Source organism: Melospiza georgiana, chromosome 8, assembly GCF_028018845.1.
Source record: "Melospiza georgiana isolate bMelGeo1 chromosome 8, bMelGeo1.pri, whole genome shotgun sequence".
NCBI classification, from domain to species: Eukaryota; Metazoa; Chordata; class Aves; order Passeriformes; family Passerellidae; genus Melospiza; species Melospiza georgiana.
In genome coordinates, this window is record NC_080437.1 from 19,136,450 (window position 1) to 19,156,447 (window position 19,998).

General features: G+C 44.5%; 1 protein-coding gene across 2 annotated transcripts; it reads right to left on the bottom strand.

Annotated features, from left to right (window-relative positions):
* Positions 1-230: 230 nt before the first annotated feature.
* On the bottom strand, positions 231-12,838 carry LOC131086247 (annexin A8-like). Of its 2 annotated transcripts, XM_058029178.1 has the most exons (13): positions 12,776-12,838; positions 12,618-12,664; positions 9,338-9,428; positions 8,980-9,074; positions 7,765-7,878; positions 6,944-7,034; positions 6,260-6,339; positions 5,577-5,636; positions 4,983-5,076; positions 3,307-3,402; positions 3,003-3,061; positions 2,022-2,144; positions 231-604 (listed from the first exon to the last, which is right to left on the bottom strand). In XM_058029178.1, exons 2-13 carry the CDS (start codon positions 12,636-12,638, stop codon positions 548-550), a joined length of 981 nt encoding a protein of 326 aa, XP_057885161.1. In that variant the 5' UTR covers positions 12,639-12,664; positions 12,776-12,838; the 3' UTR covers positions 231-547. The 2 variants fall into 2 exon arrangements, with proteins under 2 accessions (XP_057885161.1, XP_057885160.1); XM_058029177.1 differs by lacking the exons at positions 8,980-9,074; positions 9,338-9,428; positions 12,776-12,838 and having other exon boundaries at positions 12,618-12,638.
* Between the last annotated feature and the right edge of the window lie 7,160 nt (positions 12,839-19,998).

Genomic DNA, 19,998 nt, shown 5'->3' on the forward strand with positions numbered 1-19,998 from the left:
TTGGGGAGCTCCCTGTGAAGTTATCTAGATAAGGCTGCCAAACTACTGCCTCTGGCACTAAGTTCTCTGTTCTGACCCGTGTCCTAAATCCTCATTAATATCTGGGACTCCTTCCAGACCCATCCTTCAAGCATCCAACAGCCCTGCTCTACCAGCTGGTCCTGGTGAAATCAGCATGGCTTCAGGGCATCCCAAGCTTTGTAGGGTTGTTCAGACTTGTGAAAGAGCTATAGAGGATTTTAAAGAACCTTTAATTCCATGTCAAGTGCCATCCTTCACCATAGGTTAAAATACAAAGAAAACTTCAAAGAAGAAAATGGAAACAAGAAATTAACATTCCCCCCTGTGCTTGGGAAGTGGATAGCATTCAGTGCGTAATGGGCATCCACATCCCTCAGAGAGCTTTGGAAATCTCAGCCATTAATTTGATCTTCTTTTCACCCCCACTTGGATCAATGGAAAGATTTTCTACAAGTACATTTTCAGACCCTTGTTCACTGTTAATCTTCTCTCTGTATCCTTTTCAACATCTTCCTCCTAGAGTCCGTCAGTCACTGCCACAGAGATTCATCAAGGCTGTCTTGTAATCGCCGCTGGTGTCCTCCTGACAGGAGAAAACATTAAAATATAGGTGAGTAGGGAAGAGTAGGGAAGTTCCTCTGCACGCTCCAAGTGCTGACGGTGTCAGTCTGTGGAATATGCCCACACAGGAAAAGGACTTTGGAAAGAGCAAGTCAGACCTCAGCAGAGCTGCTGCCAGCTGACACACCATCAAAAGCGAACGGAGAAATGGAGCTTGTAGCTACCACCTGAAATAACATTAATCAAGCCAAATTTTTCCTTTGGAATGCAGGTGAGCAATTGATCAAGGTTCTGTCCCACAGAGCAGCACAAAGTCAGCACAAATGACAACAAGCAAACCTGTTGTGTTCAGATTCTTTGTCCCTGGGTATTTATGTAGAATCTCTTCCCTACAGGAAGGGAAAAGGCAGTTATATAGTTAGCCCTGACACATGGCATTTTTAAAAAGCCAAAAATGTGGTCTAGAAGCACTACACAAAATATTCACTAGGTAAAGAAAAATTCCTCCCTTTGAATGCTTTGTGGTGACAGGTGTAAATCTAGTTCCACTTCTCAGAAGGAATGAATATTCTGTACAGACCCTTGAAGGCTGATCATTAATCAACATGACAGACACTGACAGTGTCAATTATAAGAAGGGCCCTTCATTACAGACCCAGACTTCCCATAGGGACTGCCGAGGACAGGGCTTTTGTGCCATTTGCACAGGGGCAAAGGAATGTCCCAAAGTCCTGGGGACAAATGGTTAAAAACAGCATTTCAGCACTAACAGGGGAGGCACATTCACTCAGAGCTGAAACTCAAATGCTACAATAAGCCTTAACAAGGTTCAGTTTCTGAACTGGTCTCATCACAGTTTAGACAAGGCTTTCACCTGGGATAAGGCAGCAAAACCCCTTCAAACAAGAGACGAGGAAAAGGAAAAGGAAAAGGAAAAGGAAAAGGAAAAGGAAAAGGAAAAGGAAAAGGAAAAGGAAAAGGAAAAGGAAAAGGAAAAGGAAAAGGAAAAGGAAAAGGAAAAGCATTATTTTGATGCATATGGATGGCAGTGGCTTGAGGTAGTTAAGGGTGGCAGAGAGAGAGAGGAGAAAATGGCATAGCTGTGTGGGATAGGTATAACAGGAATGATTAATTTAAGTTAGATTCATCTAGAACAGTCATGCAGTGCATGGATACAGAGACTGGTCCATGAAAATCCTAGTGCAGTGTCTCCTTGGGTTTGCTTTGTCCAAGTCCTTACAGAGAGCATATGGCCTGACTCACCTTTCAGACACAGGTGTCTCTCAAGGACATGGCTTTTAACAGGCCTAGTGAAGGAGAGACATGACCATAGCAAAAATAAGCTTGTTACTGCAAACAACCATGGAAGCATCCCACAGTGCTGGAAAGATTAGGAATACATGCAATGGCTGAGGACATCATACCAAAATTCTGCTTACCGAAATCATAGTGGAGAGAGGCTTTCCTGCAATGCGCTGGAATTCAGGCTTGATAAGATTTAGGTCAACTTCACTTCGAGAAACAAGCACCCTTATCAGAGTCCCATCATCGGTGCCAGCCCCCTGGAAGAACAGATACAGCAGTCTGTGATGCTACTGGCTGTTCAAGGGATAAGCTGTACAAACTAGTCCAGGGCAGGAGGAGTCAGCTTTCAAACACCACTTGGCACCTCTCCTGTGGAACATCTGCATCTCTTTCTGGAGGGCCCACCCCCACACCCCTTCCAGGGGCCACTGCCAACACCACAAACCCACCATGGATGTGTGCACAAGTTTTGCACATGTCAAATGCAAAAGCAAACGCGCTACAGAGGTGGGAGCTGGCACTGAATACAGACTGTCCCTCTGCAGAATCACCCAGGCACTGTTTGGCTTTAGCCAATATTGTTTAATCACTCACAGGAAAATTAAAATTACATGGATAACAAAACTGTAATCTCAGCTTTCCAAAAGATTTGGAGAGCTGACATCTTGTACATATCAGTTAAGTATTACAGGGACACAGTCTGCAAATACCTTATGTGTCCCCATTTGAAAATCTCATTTTATACTGCCATTGAGAGAATTGCTTCCTAAAAAGAAAATACTGTATTCCAGTCTATTTAAATGGAAGGCAAGTCTTCACCATAAACAACCTCCCAGAAAAGCCTCTTTTGTCTGTGTTCCAGAAAGTGGGGCTGGGCTCCCTGCAGACTCTTAAGCCAGAAAAGCCAGACTCCCTTGTTATCTTGAGTTTAAAGGGTACTGGTCTACTCAAGGTGTTTGAAAGGATTCTGCTATTACTTGCAGAATATCTTGCAACAATTGCACTAAACGTGCTGAATTTCACCAAAACCTTGGCTCTTCTAGTTTGAATTGGTGGAAGTCAGGTTACAAGTTAAGTCTGTATGAAAACCAGTGTGTTGCAATGGAGAGTCTTACCTTTAAAGCATTGTACAGCCTCTCTGCAAAATAGCAACGGATGTTCCTGGTGCATTTCACTAGGCATACAAAAAAGCTCAGTAAGAATCAATGGTAATTCCAGCCCAGGGCAGGAGGTGACTGAGATCCTTCAGGCTTCCCATTAATTCACGGTGCTCCTGGAATCTGAGTTTATCTCATCCAGGAGGTACCCCTTACTTCATACCAGATACTTTTATAAAGCAGATCTGTCTAATATAAGTCAACTACTGCAGAATATAAGGCAGCAGACTCTGACAGAGCAAAGGGAAAGGTCGCCACTTACCAATAGCCAGCATGGCATCCTCAAGTGAACCACGAGTTTCACTTTTGATAGAGTCTTCTATGCTCTTACCAGCCAGCTTCTGGTATTCTTCAAACACTGTTTGAAACACAAAGAACTTATATTTTTTACCAAGTAACCCTCAAGGCCTTTTGTGTACAATATTTACAGGCATTACTTGTGTGGCAATATAAACACACAAATCCTGCAAAAGCAATGGCCACATTTGCACCAGCTTCAGGAGGTTTTAGTCAACATCAGTAATCAGCCACAAAGATGGATGTTAACATTTACAAAAAGCCAAAGCATTCATGGTTCTTAATTCCCTGTGCAGTTCACAGCCAATGGACTTTAAAATTATGACAAAACCATTTGGGGAAACTTATTATTTCAACCACAATTTAAAATAAAAACAACTGAGAAAAGATGAGCAAAATACAGGCGCAGATTCCAAGATATTTGAGTTCCTACAGTAACAAACACTCAGCAACAAGGTCATTGCTTGCCTTATACACTTAGGATACTCCAAGGCTCAGAAACACTGATATCTGTTTTTACTCTTAGCTTTCTAGGACTAACAAAGAAGGAAAACTGCTGTGTAATGCAATAGACATCTTAAGAAACTTTGCTCAGCACTCGATATCATCAACACTCAAGACACTTTGGGGAAATGGAATACAGAATAGACAGATGGATACAAACTTCTCAACTCAAACTGCTCTTTCTATTAAAAACCAATTTAAAAAACTGCAATAATTACACTGAGATCTTAATGACAAATAGGTACAGAAGAAATTGCTTAGTGCCACAGTAGGTTCAAAAGACTGGTTGCATTATCACAACGAGATTAAATTCAATTCTTAAAGACAGATACAGACAAATACTATAGTGACCACCTGTTTTTGTTTTGTTTATTTTTTAAGTGACCTTGAGAGATTGTATTTGAAACACAAGGGGGAGCTGGCTTCCAGGACATAGAAACAGCTGAAGAGGACCTCAGCTTAGAAAAAGCTCAGGCATATCGAGTTTATCTTTGGCTAAATTTATCAGTTTTAGGTCCACCTGATTCACACAGTACTTGATATGTTTAGATTCAGCCAACATAACAAAATCTATTATGCCTGAAAAGCATTGAGAAGACAAGGTTTGGTCTCTGCTGCATGGACAGTGGGGAGCTGAGGTCTCAGCTGGAGCAGGGTTTGTGTCCTCCCTCCCAGCAGCCTCTGATGCCCTCAAAAGGACCTGGGGCAGAAATGCAGGCTGCACCCTGTCATTCTCCAGCACCGAGTAACCAGCTACTTTTTCAGTGATTTTTTTCCCCCCAGAGGAACCCACATCCAAGGGGATGTGTGTGTTCAGCACATGCTCTTACTTAATTAGGGCAGGACTCAGTCACTCCCTTCTTGAATTTGTAAAAACAGCCACCCAGTTATCATCACTGTATAGGGACCCCTGGAAAAACCACTTGATTTTCAGCAGAACTAAATCTTCATAACCTTTCACAAAATCTCCTGGCAGCTTTTGGTTACTGGGTGACCAGGGATTAGAAAACAGGCTCAGGTACTTATTTCTGACCACCCATGTCTCTCATCTATAGCCTCTCCTCTTCTTGTCTAGGGTGATTTGTGATTTTGGAGGCTTGGGGGTGTAGTGATGGCAATGTGGGCTCTGCTCCATACCTTTCATTAGGTGTGTGGCACTCCTTTTGCACAGGATGGTGATGAACTGGATCTCATCAGTGCCCCGAATCTTCTCTCCAGCAGCATAGAGAGCCTGGAATTAGCACACAGGTATTAGTGAGCTGTTCTGTGTGTGCAGCTGCTAAAGGAACAGAGTTTGGCTGAAGGCATGGCTGGGATAAAGGGAGTAACCCAAACTTCTGGTTCACTGTGTGAACCAGACTCTAGAAGGGCTGGTTATGAAAAGCTTTCTGTCTTCCAGACAAATGGAACATCCACTGTCTCCATCCTTTCTACCCCTCCTGCAGCAGCTGGAACAGCCAACAATTCACTTGAGGTTTTCTCCCTTTTCTCTGCTCTTCCACTCCACCATAGCCATATCAAAAGCAGATGAACCAAAGCCCAGGCCTCATCACCCCTCTTTGGAAAGGCAGAGCTCAGCAGTGCAGGCAAAATTGAGAAAACCCCAAGTTACTTAAAGATAACCCCACCCCAAATTATTGTGACTCCAACCCTCTGCTGACACTGAAGCACTCTGAAGTTCAAGAAGGTGGGAATGCAGGCATATCTGTGATCTCAGGTATTTGAGAGTACCTCTGCATCCTGAAGAGCCAGGGCTGTGTCCACATAGAGGGTGGCATTGTCCCTCTCACCCTATGAGCAGAAAAAGAAGGGTAACAATTATGTCTCATGAAGATTTTTCCATAAATAAGGATCAGAGCATTCATTCTGATCAAAGATCAATTATCCTCTCAGTTATCTATTCCTGCAGAGTACTCAAGCAGTAATATTTCAGACAGTATGAGTGCTAACTCCTTCACTGAAAGGCGCTGAAATCAGTCATACGAAGCAGAGTAAAAAAATGTTCAGTTATTCTGCTACCAGGCAGGAAAATTCCAAAAATGTGGTAGGGTAAATGCACTCAGGCACTGAGGGCACGGGTCCTGGAAAAGTGGTGAATCCTAGTGGAGTGGTACTGTTTTTTAAGACCCTTGCAGAGTACAAGAGTACAGTGGCTTTACACACAGGTGAAAGTGAGGTGTCTCTGCAGGAGAGCTGGCTGTGAGTTCCCAGCTCTCTTACTGCTGCCGAGGGAGAGAGATTTCCCTGCTTCAGTCACATCACAGCTGAAACAGATCCAGTCCAAGTGACATGGTGGTCTCTGCACTTCATCTGGTGATCATGACTGTACTGGCTCTTCTATTGCACGTCTTCTCCAGAAAAGAAGAGAGAAATGTGAAGACATTTATATCCTCATTTCTCTTCTCAAGCATTACCTGAAGAAGGCAAACCAGAATCTGCTCCAAGTAGCCGCTCGTTTCCGATTTTATGTCCTGCTCCAGATCAGAACCGTATGCTACCCAAGGGAAAGAGAAGGACAAGGGAAGGGTTTGTTATTTATTTAGGTCATATAGTCAGGACATTGCCAGTAACCCAAGCTCACACCATAGCCTGACACTGGGCAAGAGGGTCATCAAGGGAAAAAACAGGTCTGAGAGCAGCTCACACCCTGTGTGATGCCCAGGTCAGCATTTGCATCCAGCTGAGTGACTAGCTCCCCTGATGGCTAAGCAATAAACCCAGAGCTAATTTTAGAGGTATAGCTGAAGGGATTAACAATATTAAATATTTACAAATACATATTTGATAAATTCCCATGTATTTAATGGAGAGAAATGCCAAGTGCACAACTATCATTTTGTCTATGTTCTGACAGTACTCTGTACCTAAATGGAACGAAATTTGTAATTTGCTGACCCTTGGCTGCAGCTGGATGAAGACCTAGAAAGGGATTTTCAAATTCTCTCAACATAGCCATGTTCTGTTTGCCAGCTGAAAGCAGAGTTTATTTCTTTAAGAGTTAAATGCTTTTAGAAAAGCCATTTTCTTGCTGACAGTGCTAGTTGGCAACGCCTGCCTGTTGAGCTCTGACCACAGAAATCTGAGCCCCGGGCATTTACCTTCTTTGTACGCCTTGATTATCTCCTTGATCTGCGCTTTTGTCCGAGATGCCAGGATCTCTATGATAACACTTTCTCTTGTTCCCACGCCCTATAATAGAAAACAGTGGAGAAATAAAGGTGGAGACAGGCGTCTAGTCATGGAAATGATTTACTGCTAGACAAGTATGGTGAAGGGAGGAGTTGGATGGCAGCAAAGTCAGGCTGAACTGTAAGAAACCATCGTGATGAAAGCTGGAGATACAAAACACATTTGGGTTGCACACTGTTTCTTTTACCAAGGTGCCTAATTTGTAAAGGATGACTTTATGTAACCCTACATTTCCTCAGTGCTTTTCTGGAGTCAGATCTTTGGCAATAGACAGCATTAAGGGAATGCAGGGAGACCAGTCCTTAGTAGTCAGTCCATCTTTATACCATTTTAACAGACCACTCTGTATCTGAAACTTGTAAAGATACATTATCAATAGGTAGGATCCCAGCCGACCCCAGCCTGGCCCTTGCACCACCACTCCTTGATTCCTGAAAGGTTTCAGGGCTCAGCTGGGGCATCAGGGCAGCAGGTTTGGGTGTGAATTCAGTTTTGTTGTTGCCTTCCCAGGCTCTTTGAGTCACATATGTATAGAAACTTTCATATAGTCATAAATATTTAAGCAGCATTTTCCCCCAGAACACTAATAGTACAATTAAGTATTTCTCAAAGGCTACTGCTAATAACAAACTTAACCATGCAACAGTCCAGTTATTAACACTTGCACAAGTGCAGGAAATTAGCAGTGTATTTGTGCTACTACTTAAATATCAGCATGCAACATGCTTACCTTCATGGCATCATACAGTTCCTTGGCATCATACTTGAATGGGGGGTACATGAGAGCTACAATGAGCCTCTCAAAGTTGCCACTCAATTCAGACTTCAGGCTTTCAATCAGATCCTGCCAAAAGTGCATCATCACATGGTTACATAAACAGACCCACAGGATCATTCTGCTGCACATGCTGCTTCCATCCCCATGTCCCAAGTAATGAAGCTGAATGACAGCATTGCTGATAGTTGATTAAAAAAGGTCCTGAGACTGAAAAAGGCACCTAACTCCAAAATGGGGTTTGTCTAGGTGCTTACACATTCCCAGTTTTCTTGATATTTGGGCTTTCTCAATAATTAATCCTGCAGCAAATCTTGCTCCATCCTGCTTAAGTCACAGAGCAGAACCAGGTAGCTGAAGGCCTTGCACTGAGCAAGGGTGTAGCTACAGAGAAATTCCCAAAACTGCATCTAAACTTGCAGCCAGGACATCTGCAGAATCAGGACTGCAGTCTGCTTGAAGATACACTTCAAACTTCCCTCTGACTATAGTGCAGGTTTTCCTCTCTCTGTTGAATGGCTCTTCCTGTTTTAGTGGGATGCAAGGGCTCTATTTAATCATTGTTCCATACCCACCACCCCCATATTTGCTTCCCTTTCTTAGGCTTTTGCATGGCAGTCTCCTTTCCAGCAAGGCTCACAGTAAGGCTGAAGGTATACAGTCTGCTGGTGAAAAGATTTTCCCAATAAAAGTAAGATTTAAAAAGAAGAAACAAAGCGAAACAAAGGAAAACATAGTTGTCGATAACCACGGAATTTCTAAACAAGTGTAATTAAATAAGTCTTTAAATTGAACTTTTTTGACATTTAAAAAAGCCTGAAACAAACCAATATTTTACTCAACGTGTCATTTAGATGGGTATTAATTTTTGTTACAGCTTCAAATCAATAAGAAGCTTCACTTCAAATTAAGACTGATTTTAAAAAAGTATTTCTGGTCAAAATGCATTTTTAAAAAAATTGAATTTTTAGGAGAAAAACATTTTTTTCCTGGCCAAACATTATTTTTACACATTAATCACAGGCCTTATAATTGGATATTAGCCTACTTATTTGCAGAAGACCTGCATATAGTTTGCATCATGCTTTCAGAAAGAAGTGTACGCCCATTTACTACATCCTGCATGCAGTAAACCAGTGATTGAATAATATGGCATTGTTTTAGAAGAACCTTTCCAAACTGTGCTTTGAAGGATTTGGCAATCTCTTGACGCTGCACATTGCTCCTCTTGGTTAGGACATCAATTATAGCTTGTTCATCAGTCCCTGTGGAAACCAACAATAAATCATAAATACAGTGCACAAAATAAGCTGAGACTGGTCCAAAGTCCCAATCTGAATATTCAGACAACCTTGTCTTGTTCACTGCCTCTGTGTAGAAGTTTAAGTACATACCATGGAAACTTTAATATTAGTTTTTCACAGTAAAAAAGAGGTGATATCTCTGGATGCAAATTTTCTAAGGAATTGATTTCAACTTAGCAATTATAAGAACATAGAATTTACATATGTGGTTGGAGTCAACTCACCCAGCCCTTTCATGGCGTTGTACAGAGTCTGAGCATCAGGTGCAGCATTAAAATGTAAAGTACCTGCCACAGACCTGCCCTCTGCTTCACTCTGAAAGAAGAAGAAAAATAAACAACTTTCCACCACTGCTTTTCCTCAACTGGAGAAAAAGTATTTGAAAAGTACATTAATGATATTTATAGCCTACACATGGTGAAGTCACAGAAAATAGGAGAGACTGGCCAGAAGTTTCTCAGCAGAGCAAAAAGAGAACACAAGTTTCTCTCCAAAGAGAGCGCAAGTTTCCTGTTCTCACCTGCCTGTACCAGCCTTGGCTGCTGGCAGGAACATGAAGTGCAAAGCATGGCTGACAGTGCTGCAAGCATTGTGAGGTCAGGCAGAGGGGCAGAAAAAGCACAGACTGGACTTTCCTATTCACCCCTTAATTACAGTCCTTCACAGCATGGATGCTGCTGTACCATACTGCATTTCTCAGTGGGTTGGTGCAGGGTAGCTTTTAGAGAGCTTTTTGAATTCCTGAAATTGTCATGTTCTCACAGACCATTTTCTTCAGCAGCTGCTGCTGCACTTCTGCACAGCTGGTTTCAAGAAGAGAGCATCTCCACTGGAAGGATTTGGGGCAAAAGACTACTTTGAAGGAAGAGATCCATCTGGAGGAATGCAGGTTTGATGGTCTTCCCTGTACCAAGAATCAGATACAACTACACCAGAATCCTCCTAACAAACCCCTAAGGTGCTGACAGTATCAGTCCCAGGGCATAAAAGACACACTGAGACTTACTTTAGTCACCACAAGGTAGTAGGGCCATCAACCAGAACACAGGCAAAATTTAACAAAGCTGGTAGTCAAGGAACTGGCTTGAAAATATTGTCATATCCATCACAAACTGGTCCTGTCAATAGGGGGAGTGTGTGGGTGGGTAGGCATGAGGAGTCATCATCACTTTATTACAATAATAAACACAATTGTCTCCTTCCCAGAAACAAGGATATTTAAGTCGGAAACTACCATATTCTCATAAATTTGCCTTTAGATGCAGGGTTAATATTAAACTAATGGTATCATTATTTATCAGTATGAGCTGATAAATATTTTAATGGGGATGGCTTCACAGTGAGATAAAAGAGATCAGAGATTATGGATCAGAAGGAAGCATTAGGGTTGTCCCACATGACTTACATAACATGGACCACCAAGGGCTGCCCATCAGCCTCCTGCTATGATGCAAATCCCTTCTGCTCTTACTTACTTCCCATGTGAAAGAGAACCAGTGGATACAGCTGGCACCTTTGCATGGAGCAGTGACAGTGAGGAGTATTGAGAGAGGCAGAATGTTCAGCAATCAGCAAGACTTGGAAAAGTTTGCTTTACAGCCAGCACAGAGACACCCCTGCAGCACCCCACCTTGCTCCCAGCAGAAAGAGTAGCTGTAAAGCAAATGGTGTCAACAGGAAACTTCACAAGAGATGCAGCTTTGAATCTCAATGGTCACCGAGCAGCAAGTATAAGGCTGAGGAGAAGCTGTCACTGCAGAAAACAGCAGTGACAGAGCAGGGGGCACTGCCACCTCCAACAGTTTGTAATTGGCTTAGAAGAATTTGAGCTGCTTTTCACGTGCTCCTTTTCTAGCCCTCTGCCAAGGCACCACCACAGCTTCCCTGGGCAGTGGGTTAGACCCATCCATCTGAGTCTGCTTTGAATAGGATGGCCAATCCTCTCCAGCTGCATGCAAGGGCCCTGTGAAGAAACCCCCAAACATTCTGGACCCAAGCCTGGTGACTCAGTGAAAGAGGGAGTACAAAGCTGAGCTTTCATTTGGAGGCAGTGGAAACAAATTAAACAATGATCTTTTTTGGTACGAATTCCGATAAACAGTTACGGCCCTTCCTGGCTGAGTAGCACATTTGTGACTCACTCCTGCACCTCATTCTCTGTGCACATAGCTGTTGAAGCACAAGTACAATTGCACCAGCTTTTCAGAGAATCCCCGCTCACTTTGGTCTTGTTTCCCAGATGAATTAATCCTACAACTCCCTAAGTGATGCTGTGAAAAGTTTTACCTATGAATGAAAGGAAGAAGGAATAAAAGTTTTACTACCAAAATATTTTCAAACCTAAACGATATACTCTTTTTAAAAAACTGGAATTTGGGGACAGATTGGGTTACTGTTTGCATTTTGTTCAGTCAATATTTTCTGAGAAAGTTTCACATTTTTTCATTCCTTCTGCTTTTGAACTGTATTTTTTAATGAAGGGTTTAGAAAACCAAAAATTTTCCCCATCCTTCTTTGGACCTCTCATTTTCTTCTCATGCCTCCACCCCCTACAACACCAACTGCTACTGGATCATTGGAGTACAAGAGTTTTTCTCCTTCTTTTCTTGCTCTAATTTACAAATTATTTCCAGCTTGGGGGTAGAAGAGAATAGGTAATCCAAAAGGAAAAAAAATGAAATGAGAGCTAGTCCAAGCTCAAGATAAACATCTATTTTATTATACCAAACTTCCAAAGGAAATAGGGAGACAGAGAAAACTCAGAAGGAAAATTACAATTTGAATCTTTCTGGGGAAAAAAATATTTTGAGACCCGGGAGTAAACCTGGCCTCCCACAGAGGCTGATGGGGGAGCTGGCACATCACCAAGGCTACCTGCTGCCTGGTCTGAGCCAGACCCCAGGTGCTGCCTCAGCACAGCCCATGAGCTTCTCCCCATCCTGCCACATTCCTCTGAGAGCCACAAGCATTTACAAGAGAACATACACAGCATTTCTGGCTCCTGGCAAAGAGACAGGCTGTTCAAGACACGTTATTGTTGCAATATTAAAAACCCACCCAAGACAGACATTGTGGCTTGACCATATCTTCCTCTGTGACCACAGCCTGCCAGCACAACAGGGGACCAAAAATGGGGACAGGCCAGCGCCCTGAACTCACTGCCACAAGACAAGGGAGCAGGCAGGAGCCCACAGCTTCAGCTGAGTAACTTTGCTGTTGCATGGTACCATCTCCATGAACACAGGGACACAAACACCCCCTGCACCTCTCTCAGCTAAGAGTACAGATAGGATCTGCTCCTCCTCCTACAGCCAGCAGCCATATCAATGGCTTCATCAATGTTTTTGAAGTGCTGAATGCTAATATACAGCCAGAAAAACAGTAAAAAGGTCTTGCTGATTTTTAAAGGAAACTGTTCATTCCCACACAGTGCCTGATACAACTTGTAAGTTACCTTATTACAGTGCCAAAAACCCTCAGAGTATCAGTATATCCTCTACTTACCCAGGCCTTCCACCATGCCATTGCGGTCTCAGTAGTGTTACCTGGCTCTGTTGGCAAAGAAAACCACACATATCACACCTCAAAGTTTGGGAATCTGAGATTTGAAGGGAGGCATAGGGAGGAGAGGAAGAAACAAAAGCTCTTTTCAATAAACTCACCACAAGAAAAATGGAATAACTGTACTCCTCTGGAGGCTCGTCCCCTCTGGAAGCCGCAGAATGTAACTGGCCTCTCAGGCACACGCAGGTATAAAGCATCCTTATCTACAAATTCCACAGGGCAACACCCTCCCACATGGCCCAACCTGTTTTCCACGTATGAGCGCACAGGGAGAGTTCAAGTTGCTTAATAAACGAGGCTTCCCTTGTGAGGAGTCCTAAATTCAACCTTGTTGACTCATTGTAATTTTTCCACTGCTTCTCCCAATACACGTCCTTCCCTGCTAACATTTTGGCCTCTGGCACAGATACAACATACAAATTACAACCAGGTAATTTCTCAGCATGAAAGAGACTAGATGAATTCAGCTATAACTGAACAAGCCATTCACTATTACAGACTCTTTGTATCTCTGCTAATGTGGAACACTGCCAAACAGGACTCTAGAAACATAACATACCTTCCTCTACCTCCCTTCAAAATCTTATTTTAAAAAACTCAAAGCCAAATAACCAGAAAATTTCCAAACCAAACAAACCACATACCCAGCCAAACTCCACATCATCCATGTCCTATACCTTACAGTGGAGCTCCATAAAGCATCAGATTGTACAGACACTTAGGAGGTCCCAAATCCCACACCTAGACTTCCACAGCATGAGTCACAAACATTCTCTAGGGTAATGTGGGACCAACACATTACCCTAACAAGTTTGAGTAACAACTACCTCAGCTAAGTGTCATAGGGCTTGCAGTAGCTGCTGTGACACGTTAAGGTTTAGGAGCTGAGTGCAAAACTTCTCCTTTTTCAGAAGAAAAAGAACTGAGTTGAACAGCTTCTCATACTTATATTTGGTGAAATGTTTCTATGAAGTCATCTGAAATACCTTATGGTTGTAGCAATATTTTCCTGTCTAGACTGTTGTCAGAATCTCCCCATACCAGCATTTATTTATTTATTTGCAGTGGAAAGCTGCCCTGCTGGAAGCATTCCCACCAGCTGTATGTTAACACTTGCTATATAGAAGCTTTGTGCCCTCCACATTTACAGGCTCACGTGGGATGCTGGGTAAACACCAAACTATGGGCCTCTCTTATTTCCCTCCACACACTGCTATTTCACTAACTCAGCAAGGCCCCTGATGGCCTGGGAAGTTGCCCTGGCTATTCCCAAGAGAATGAGCTGGGCCAGCCTCCAACACATCCATCATATGGCAAGGGCATGTTGGGAAGGAGGAACGGCATCGCCCTTGGTATAACAAACATGCTGCTGGGTCTGCACTGGCTTTGCTCCCACTCACATGTGAGAGGCAGGTTGATCACAGCACAGAGCAAGGAGAGCTCATGAGTGGTCCTTCAGCCCTCCTCCTCCTGGGGTGGCAAAGTGCTTTTGCTCACAGGCTGCATCTGCTTCTTCTGGATGCCAGTATCTGCTGCCTACACACACATTTCCCTCTGTTGGGATAGAACTGGTCAGCTTGCCATGGAGATCAGCTTTCTTGAGGACTCTAAGGACAAAGAAGCCCTTCTAGGCAGAAAAATCACAGGGTTACAGCAAGCAGCCATAGGGCACAGAGGGCAGCAGAGACCAAGCCAGACAGCAAATGGGAAAAAGTCTGAGGGGTCATTCTGGCCATCATAAACTAAAAAGGCTGTGAAGGAACAAACCAGGGGATTTTAATGCATAGAAACACTGGCCACATTTTACTCAATATGGACAGGCTAGGAAAGGTCTGGAGAACCTGAAATGTGCTGCAAGACCCAGAGCAAGACTGCACAGACTTAATATAGACCAGAGCAGTCAGCACTTGCAGGCTAGCGGAGCAGAGGGCAGACCAGTATCCCTTTTGCTTGTGCAAATATAGTTACCCTGAGCAGCTGTAAACATGAATAGATTTGTCTTCATTGCAGTTCTTGTTCCCCCCTTAGCACTTGTGCTGTGTGAGAGAGCTTATCTGAGGTTCATGGACTTTACTGCTGTGTACCAGAGACACAACAGCTGTTACAGCACCAGCAAGCAATGCAAGGCACAGCCTCACACATAGCTCAGTGATTACCCTCAGGAACATGCAGCTCTTTAGAAAAGGGGCAGAAAATGATGCATGGACTCTCCCAAGCTCAGCTTTCTCACCCTGGCACTGTCCCCCAGCCCAGGGGCCACACCTGCATTTCAGGTACTACTCTGTTTTGGGAAGTGAACCCCAAATGCACAAACCAGACTGTTCAGAAACTCCGCTCAACAGAGTACTAAGGTGGTTAGCATTTGTCTCAGACAGTGATTGTGTGTGTTTACACTGCAGGGCACTGTGGTACCCCAGAAAATGCAGCCCCATCTCTGATCTGTCTGCAGGAGGAGTGCCTGGGCAGGGGGTCAGTCACACCATGGCTGCAGACACCCACAGTGTGTCAGTGCAGTGACTCCCTCAGGCCTCACCCTCCGGCCTCCTCCAGGCTTCCTGCACCTGCTGACACACCCAGCACAGCCAGCAAGAGTGGGCAGCAACCTCCAGCAGAGCAGCATCTTGCACCATAATCAGCTGTGGGTTTGCATTTTTAAGCCATTTAGTCCTAACCAATTTTCATCTAGACAAAATGCAGCAGGGACCAGTACACTTAGCTTTTCTTGACTCTGCCCCAGGACGTCCCAAGCTTGAATCACTGACATTGGAGCTGCCCTGATATGTACTCAGCCAGCACAAAGGGAACAGAAATCACAGTCAGGATTTTTAACTAAAAGGTACCAATAGCCTTGGGAAGATGCGCGACTGACATCACATCAAGAAGCTTTTGCTACCCATTAATCTTAGGCAAGTTTGTTGTAGGCTGAATGACAACAGCATAAAGGATGCTCTAATTTAGAAAGAGGGTGACTAAAGTCTTCTAGGGTATAAAGGCAGCCCCCTTTTCCATCTATGAGCTTGTGAAGTCTGGCACTATGCCTGGAAAGTTTCAGGCCAAGAGCTGACTTCTTTGGAACATGAAAGCCTGTGGAAACCAGGTTCTCAAATGCTCAGCAATTTCCTTTCATGGCTTTCACTTCTAATAAAATCATATCAAGACTAACAAAACAGCACAGTCCATTGGGAATTTCATCCCAAGGTATGCATTTGTTTGATTTTTTTCAGCCAGGAACTTGGAAATCAAGTGGAATCATTGAGGGAAAGGAAGACCAAACACAGAGATGTACTGTTGGGCAAAGCAATAATACTATAACCATAAGTACTCAAATTTGAAGAGCATACCCTTTAGACCAAGCAGGAGAGGGGTATTCTGCTATTGGGCTACAAAATGGATACCTTCCTCCAATCCAGTCTGTAAGCAGAACCCCCTGTTAAACTGGAGCTCTGATGAGAACCCAGTTCAGAGATTCAAACGTCAGAATTGGTTTTGTTCATGTGTAAAAGAAATGACCAAACTCACATAGTTCTGTGCTTTCCAGATCTGAACACTACCCTTACACAAGTCTTTTAGCTTGACACCCATTACTAACAGCACCCGGCCCTCCCTTCCACAGCCCAGCCCCTTGCTGCAGCAGCTGCCGTGCCTGCAGACAGGCTCACACTCACTGTGAAATCGTGGCAGTCCCATCCTGCAGGTTTCAAGTCATTCTGTAAACAAGAGCAGAGAGCAGGCACTGCCTTCTGCTGCTCCATTTCCCTACCCCTACCACCCCCCTGCCTCCGTTTCTTCCTTTTCTTCCTGTTCATCACCCTTAATCGCCTCACCTGAAATCAGATCTCTAAATGGAGAGCTGTGTAAATTTGCCAGCAAGCCTATCCAAACAAAGTTATTATCTTTTTATGAATGAGGTGGCAGCTGGGTGGGGAAAAGGGTCAGATAGGGAAGGCAGAAGTTTAGAGCAAGGAGAGCATCTCTAATGTAAAAATAAAGTTTCTAAAGCCCTGCCAAAATTGTACTACTTGTCAGCTCACTACTCACCCTGCCATTTCTTCCAGTGCCTTTGAACCAAGCTTCACAGTGAAAATGACCCCCAAATAGGTTTATTTCAATTTGAAAATCATTATCACAATTTAATTTTTGAAGTTGTACTGCAAACAGCTATGAGCCAAGCTTAAGAGAAATTTCATATTGGATGTTGTGGGGCATGTTCAGTTACAGAAGGAACAAAAGGGTAAAAACTCAGGGGTAGATTCTCCTCAGCACCTCAGTGTCAGGGTGCCTATGCTGTGGGCTCTCTGCACAGAGGTTAGTGAAGGGTGTGGATCTGGCTTTTCCCAGCAGCTTCCCTGCCCAGGACACTCTGCTGCAGGTGGGAGAGTCAGGGTGAGGCCCCAGCCCTTGCCCTGCCTCTGCTCTGGCACTGACTCTGGCTGAGCATTTTTCTGCTCATTCTTTTCTTAGCTCGTGTTGGTGCCAAGGAATTCCTCCCAGTTGCTCTAACAACCATTCCCCACACAAAAACAGGCAATTGCTGTACTTGTTTAACCCCAAAGGCCAACAAAGAAAGCACCCTGTGAATCAGAATGGTCAGAGGCAGCTCACTTGGGTCTGATGGGGACATGACAAGTGCCAGGAGCTCACATGCCAGCAGAGAGTGGGAGGCAGCACCCAGAAAGTCTTTGACTGCTTGGCTGTGATGTATTTTGTGCATGTACCTACCTGCCTCTATGGGAATTGGTTTTTGTGTGCTTCTCGATGGAAAAATACAGGTGTTTGTACACAATTAAACTCAGTCCTGCTGCTTGAAATGACCCTGTGATGGAGGCAGACACACAGAGCAACCTAAGAGAAAAGTAAAAAATGAAAATTTGCTCACATCCCTGGATGTGTCAGAGTCCAGCTGTTTGTAGCCAGGCAGCCACATACACTTCAGTGCTTGCAGTCTCCCAGTTATTTATGTCAGAGCTGAGCAGCATCCATGGCCTTTTGGCTGATTTTGGCTCCCTTCCCACTGCTGCAGAATTGCAGTGACCCCACTGAAGTCAGTGTGCTTGTGCCACTCACACAGGTAACACTGCAATGGGTACCCAGATCTCTCTTGGAGGGTGTAGAAAAGGCATCCTAAAATCTTGCTAAAGGAAAACAAAACAAAGAGACATGAAATAATGCTTCCCTGTCCTGGGGCCATGGCTATGGGGCCAGCCCTGCCAGAGAGGATCATGCACTTTGCTTGGCTGCAAACACACTGACAGGCTAGTTGTATTCTTATTTCCTGCTGTTAAGCTAGGGCTGCTCCTGAGCTACCAAAAATACTGGAATGCCAAATGCCATGAGTCATGTGCTTGGCCAGGAGCAGGAGCCTCTCCAGCCTCTTGCCTCTGCCCCAGGGGTTGCTGCAGAGGTACCCAGAGAGGAAAGCTGGCAGCTGCTAAGTCTGAGAGCAGCCCCAAAGCTGCAACTGCTGAACCTGCCTGGCCAGGAGGGCTGAGCTGCAGTGTTCCAACAGCCAGAGCTGGGCTCTGTCCTTGCAGGAAGGGAAACTGAGGCACAAAAGGAGGGCAGAGAAACAGCCATAATTTGATTGGCCTGCACTAGCCTCAAAGGAGGGAGGGAAAGGCACTCTACAAAAACAACTGTGCAGAGTTTGTGAACTCCAAGGTGCTCCAGCAGCCCCTCAGAGCCCCTGTTGGCACCAGCAGGCTGCAGCTCTGACCCATGGGGAGCAGACAAGCACCACCCCTGCATGGCTCAGGAAAAGGAGAACAGGATCCATGAGGGATGCAAATCCTCAGCCTCCAAACAGAACTGCCAGGAGACCATGGCAGAGACACTTCCTGAGACCACCTGGGAGGCATCCTGTCTTCTCTTCCAAGGGTGATGCTGGGTCCAGCTGGCCTGGGTTAAAGGCAGGGCTGCTCCTTTGCTCCTGTGTATGGCCCAGAGGGAACTGACATATTTCACATTTTCATTTGTGAGTTACTTAAGCAATACAAATGATTATTATTGGCAGAAACAGAGCTGGGAAATTCCAGAGCCTGCAGAGTTAACAGTTTCTCCCTGCTCGCTTTTTTCCATAGAGAAAAGTGCTTCAAGGCACCAGTAGTCCCTAATCATAACCACTGGCCTGGGAAGAGACAGACCCCACCCGGGTCTCTCTCACTGTCCTGGCAGACAGGACACTCACTCCTGCTGTCCCAGGTACAGGCTGTTTGCACTCCTGGAGCTGGAGTTTCCTGGTGAGCTATAGCAGAGCCAAGTCTGCCATTGTGATTATGGCTTTCAAGGGTTTTTATCTGCCTTCTGAAGGCACTGGCTGCTGAGGACACTGCTGCATTTCCCCGTTGGAAACAACAGCCTCACTGATGTGTTGAACTCCCTTTATCACTGATGATCCAAACATACCTTACAGAGGTGCACCAGAAATCCAGGAAAAAAAACAAAAACCCCCAAAAATAACAACAACAAAAAAAGCTGAACTTGGACCAACCTCTCCCTCTACGCACATTCTCTGATACCTAATATATTCTTGATGCAAAAGGAAAGAGAGGCACAAAGCAGGAACAGTTGTGTTTCTGAAGAGATTGAGCTGCCACATATGCTTGCCATATTTTCCTGTTGGCTTTGATTGGCCAAATATGTCTTTGATGATGAAGGGGAACCTTGAGACTCCTGTTTCCACCTCAAAACATATTTCTATGTACTGAAAAAACCAGAAACTAGAAAACATTTGAGGGCACTAAGTATTTTACCCTAAGAGTGCCCGAGGCATGATTAGTAAGGCAAGAGTTGCTGTATTTGGTACCCTGTGGCAAACACATGGGTATTTATTGCATGGCTATGCCTTGGCAGCTGTGTTCCTGTGCTCACTGGGAAAACATGCTCTCAATCTTGTCCCTCTGCCATTAAAGGGAAAAGTGTACACTCTAGGTGTGAGGTGTTCTGGGTCACAGGACCTAGGGTGGTTCTGCAGGGCTCCTATTTCTACCCTGAAGAATCAGACAGCCTGAGCTCCAGAATCGTGGCCCAGAGGCTCAGCAAGATGCAGGACATCAGTGTGGATGAAGGGCAAGGCAGCTGCTCCATGGCAGGGAGAGGCTGCTGTGAGGAGAGCTCACCTCAGTTACCTCTGAGGATGGGCTTATCTTAGGTGATTGACCCCTGCAACCATGCATTTCTGAAAGCTTAGAAGGAAACATTTCTCAATCTATGTCACAGGCAAAAGCTTCCAGCAGGAAAGTTTTCTTTTAGGGAACATTTTCATATCATACATAACCTCACAGTCTGAGCTGCAGCCAGAAATCAGTGATGTTACCTGGCCAGG

What these genes read in the sequence shown, in the direction of transcription:
- LOC131086247 (XM_058029178.1), bottom strand. Translation starts at nt 12,638, where the DNA reads ATGGCATGGTGGAAGGCCTGG. An exon ending in GGATGCCATGCTGGCTATTG is followed by an intron (nt 3,062 to 3,306) that starts GTAAGTGGCGAC and finishes TTGTATGCCTAG; the next exon opens with TGAAATGCACCAGGAACATC. An exon ending in CTCTCTCCACTATGATTTCG is followed by an intron (nt 605 to 2,021) that starts GTAAGCAGAATT and finishes TTCTCCTGTCAG; the next exon opens with GAGGACACCAGCGGCGATTA.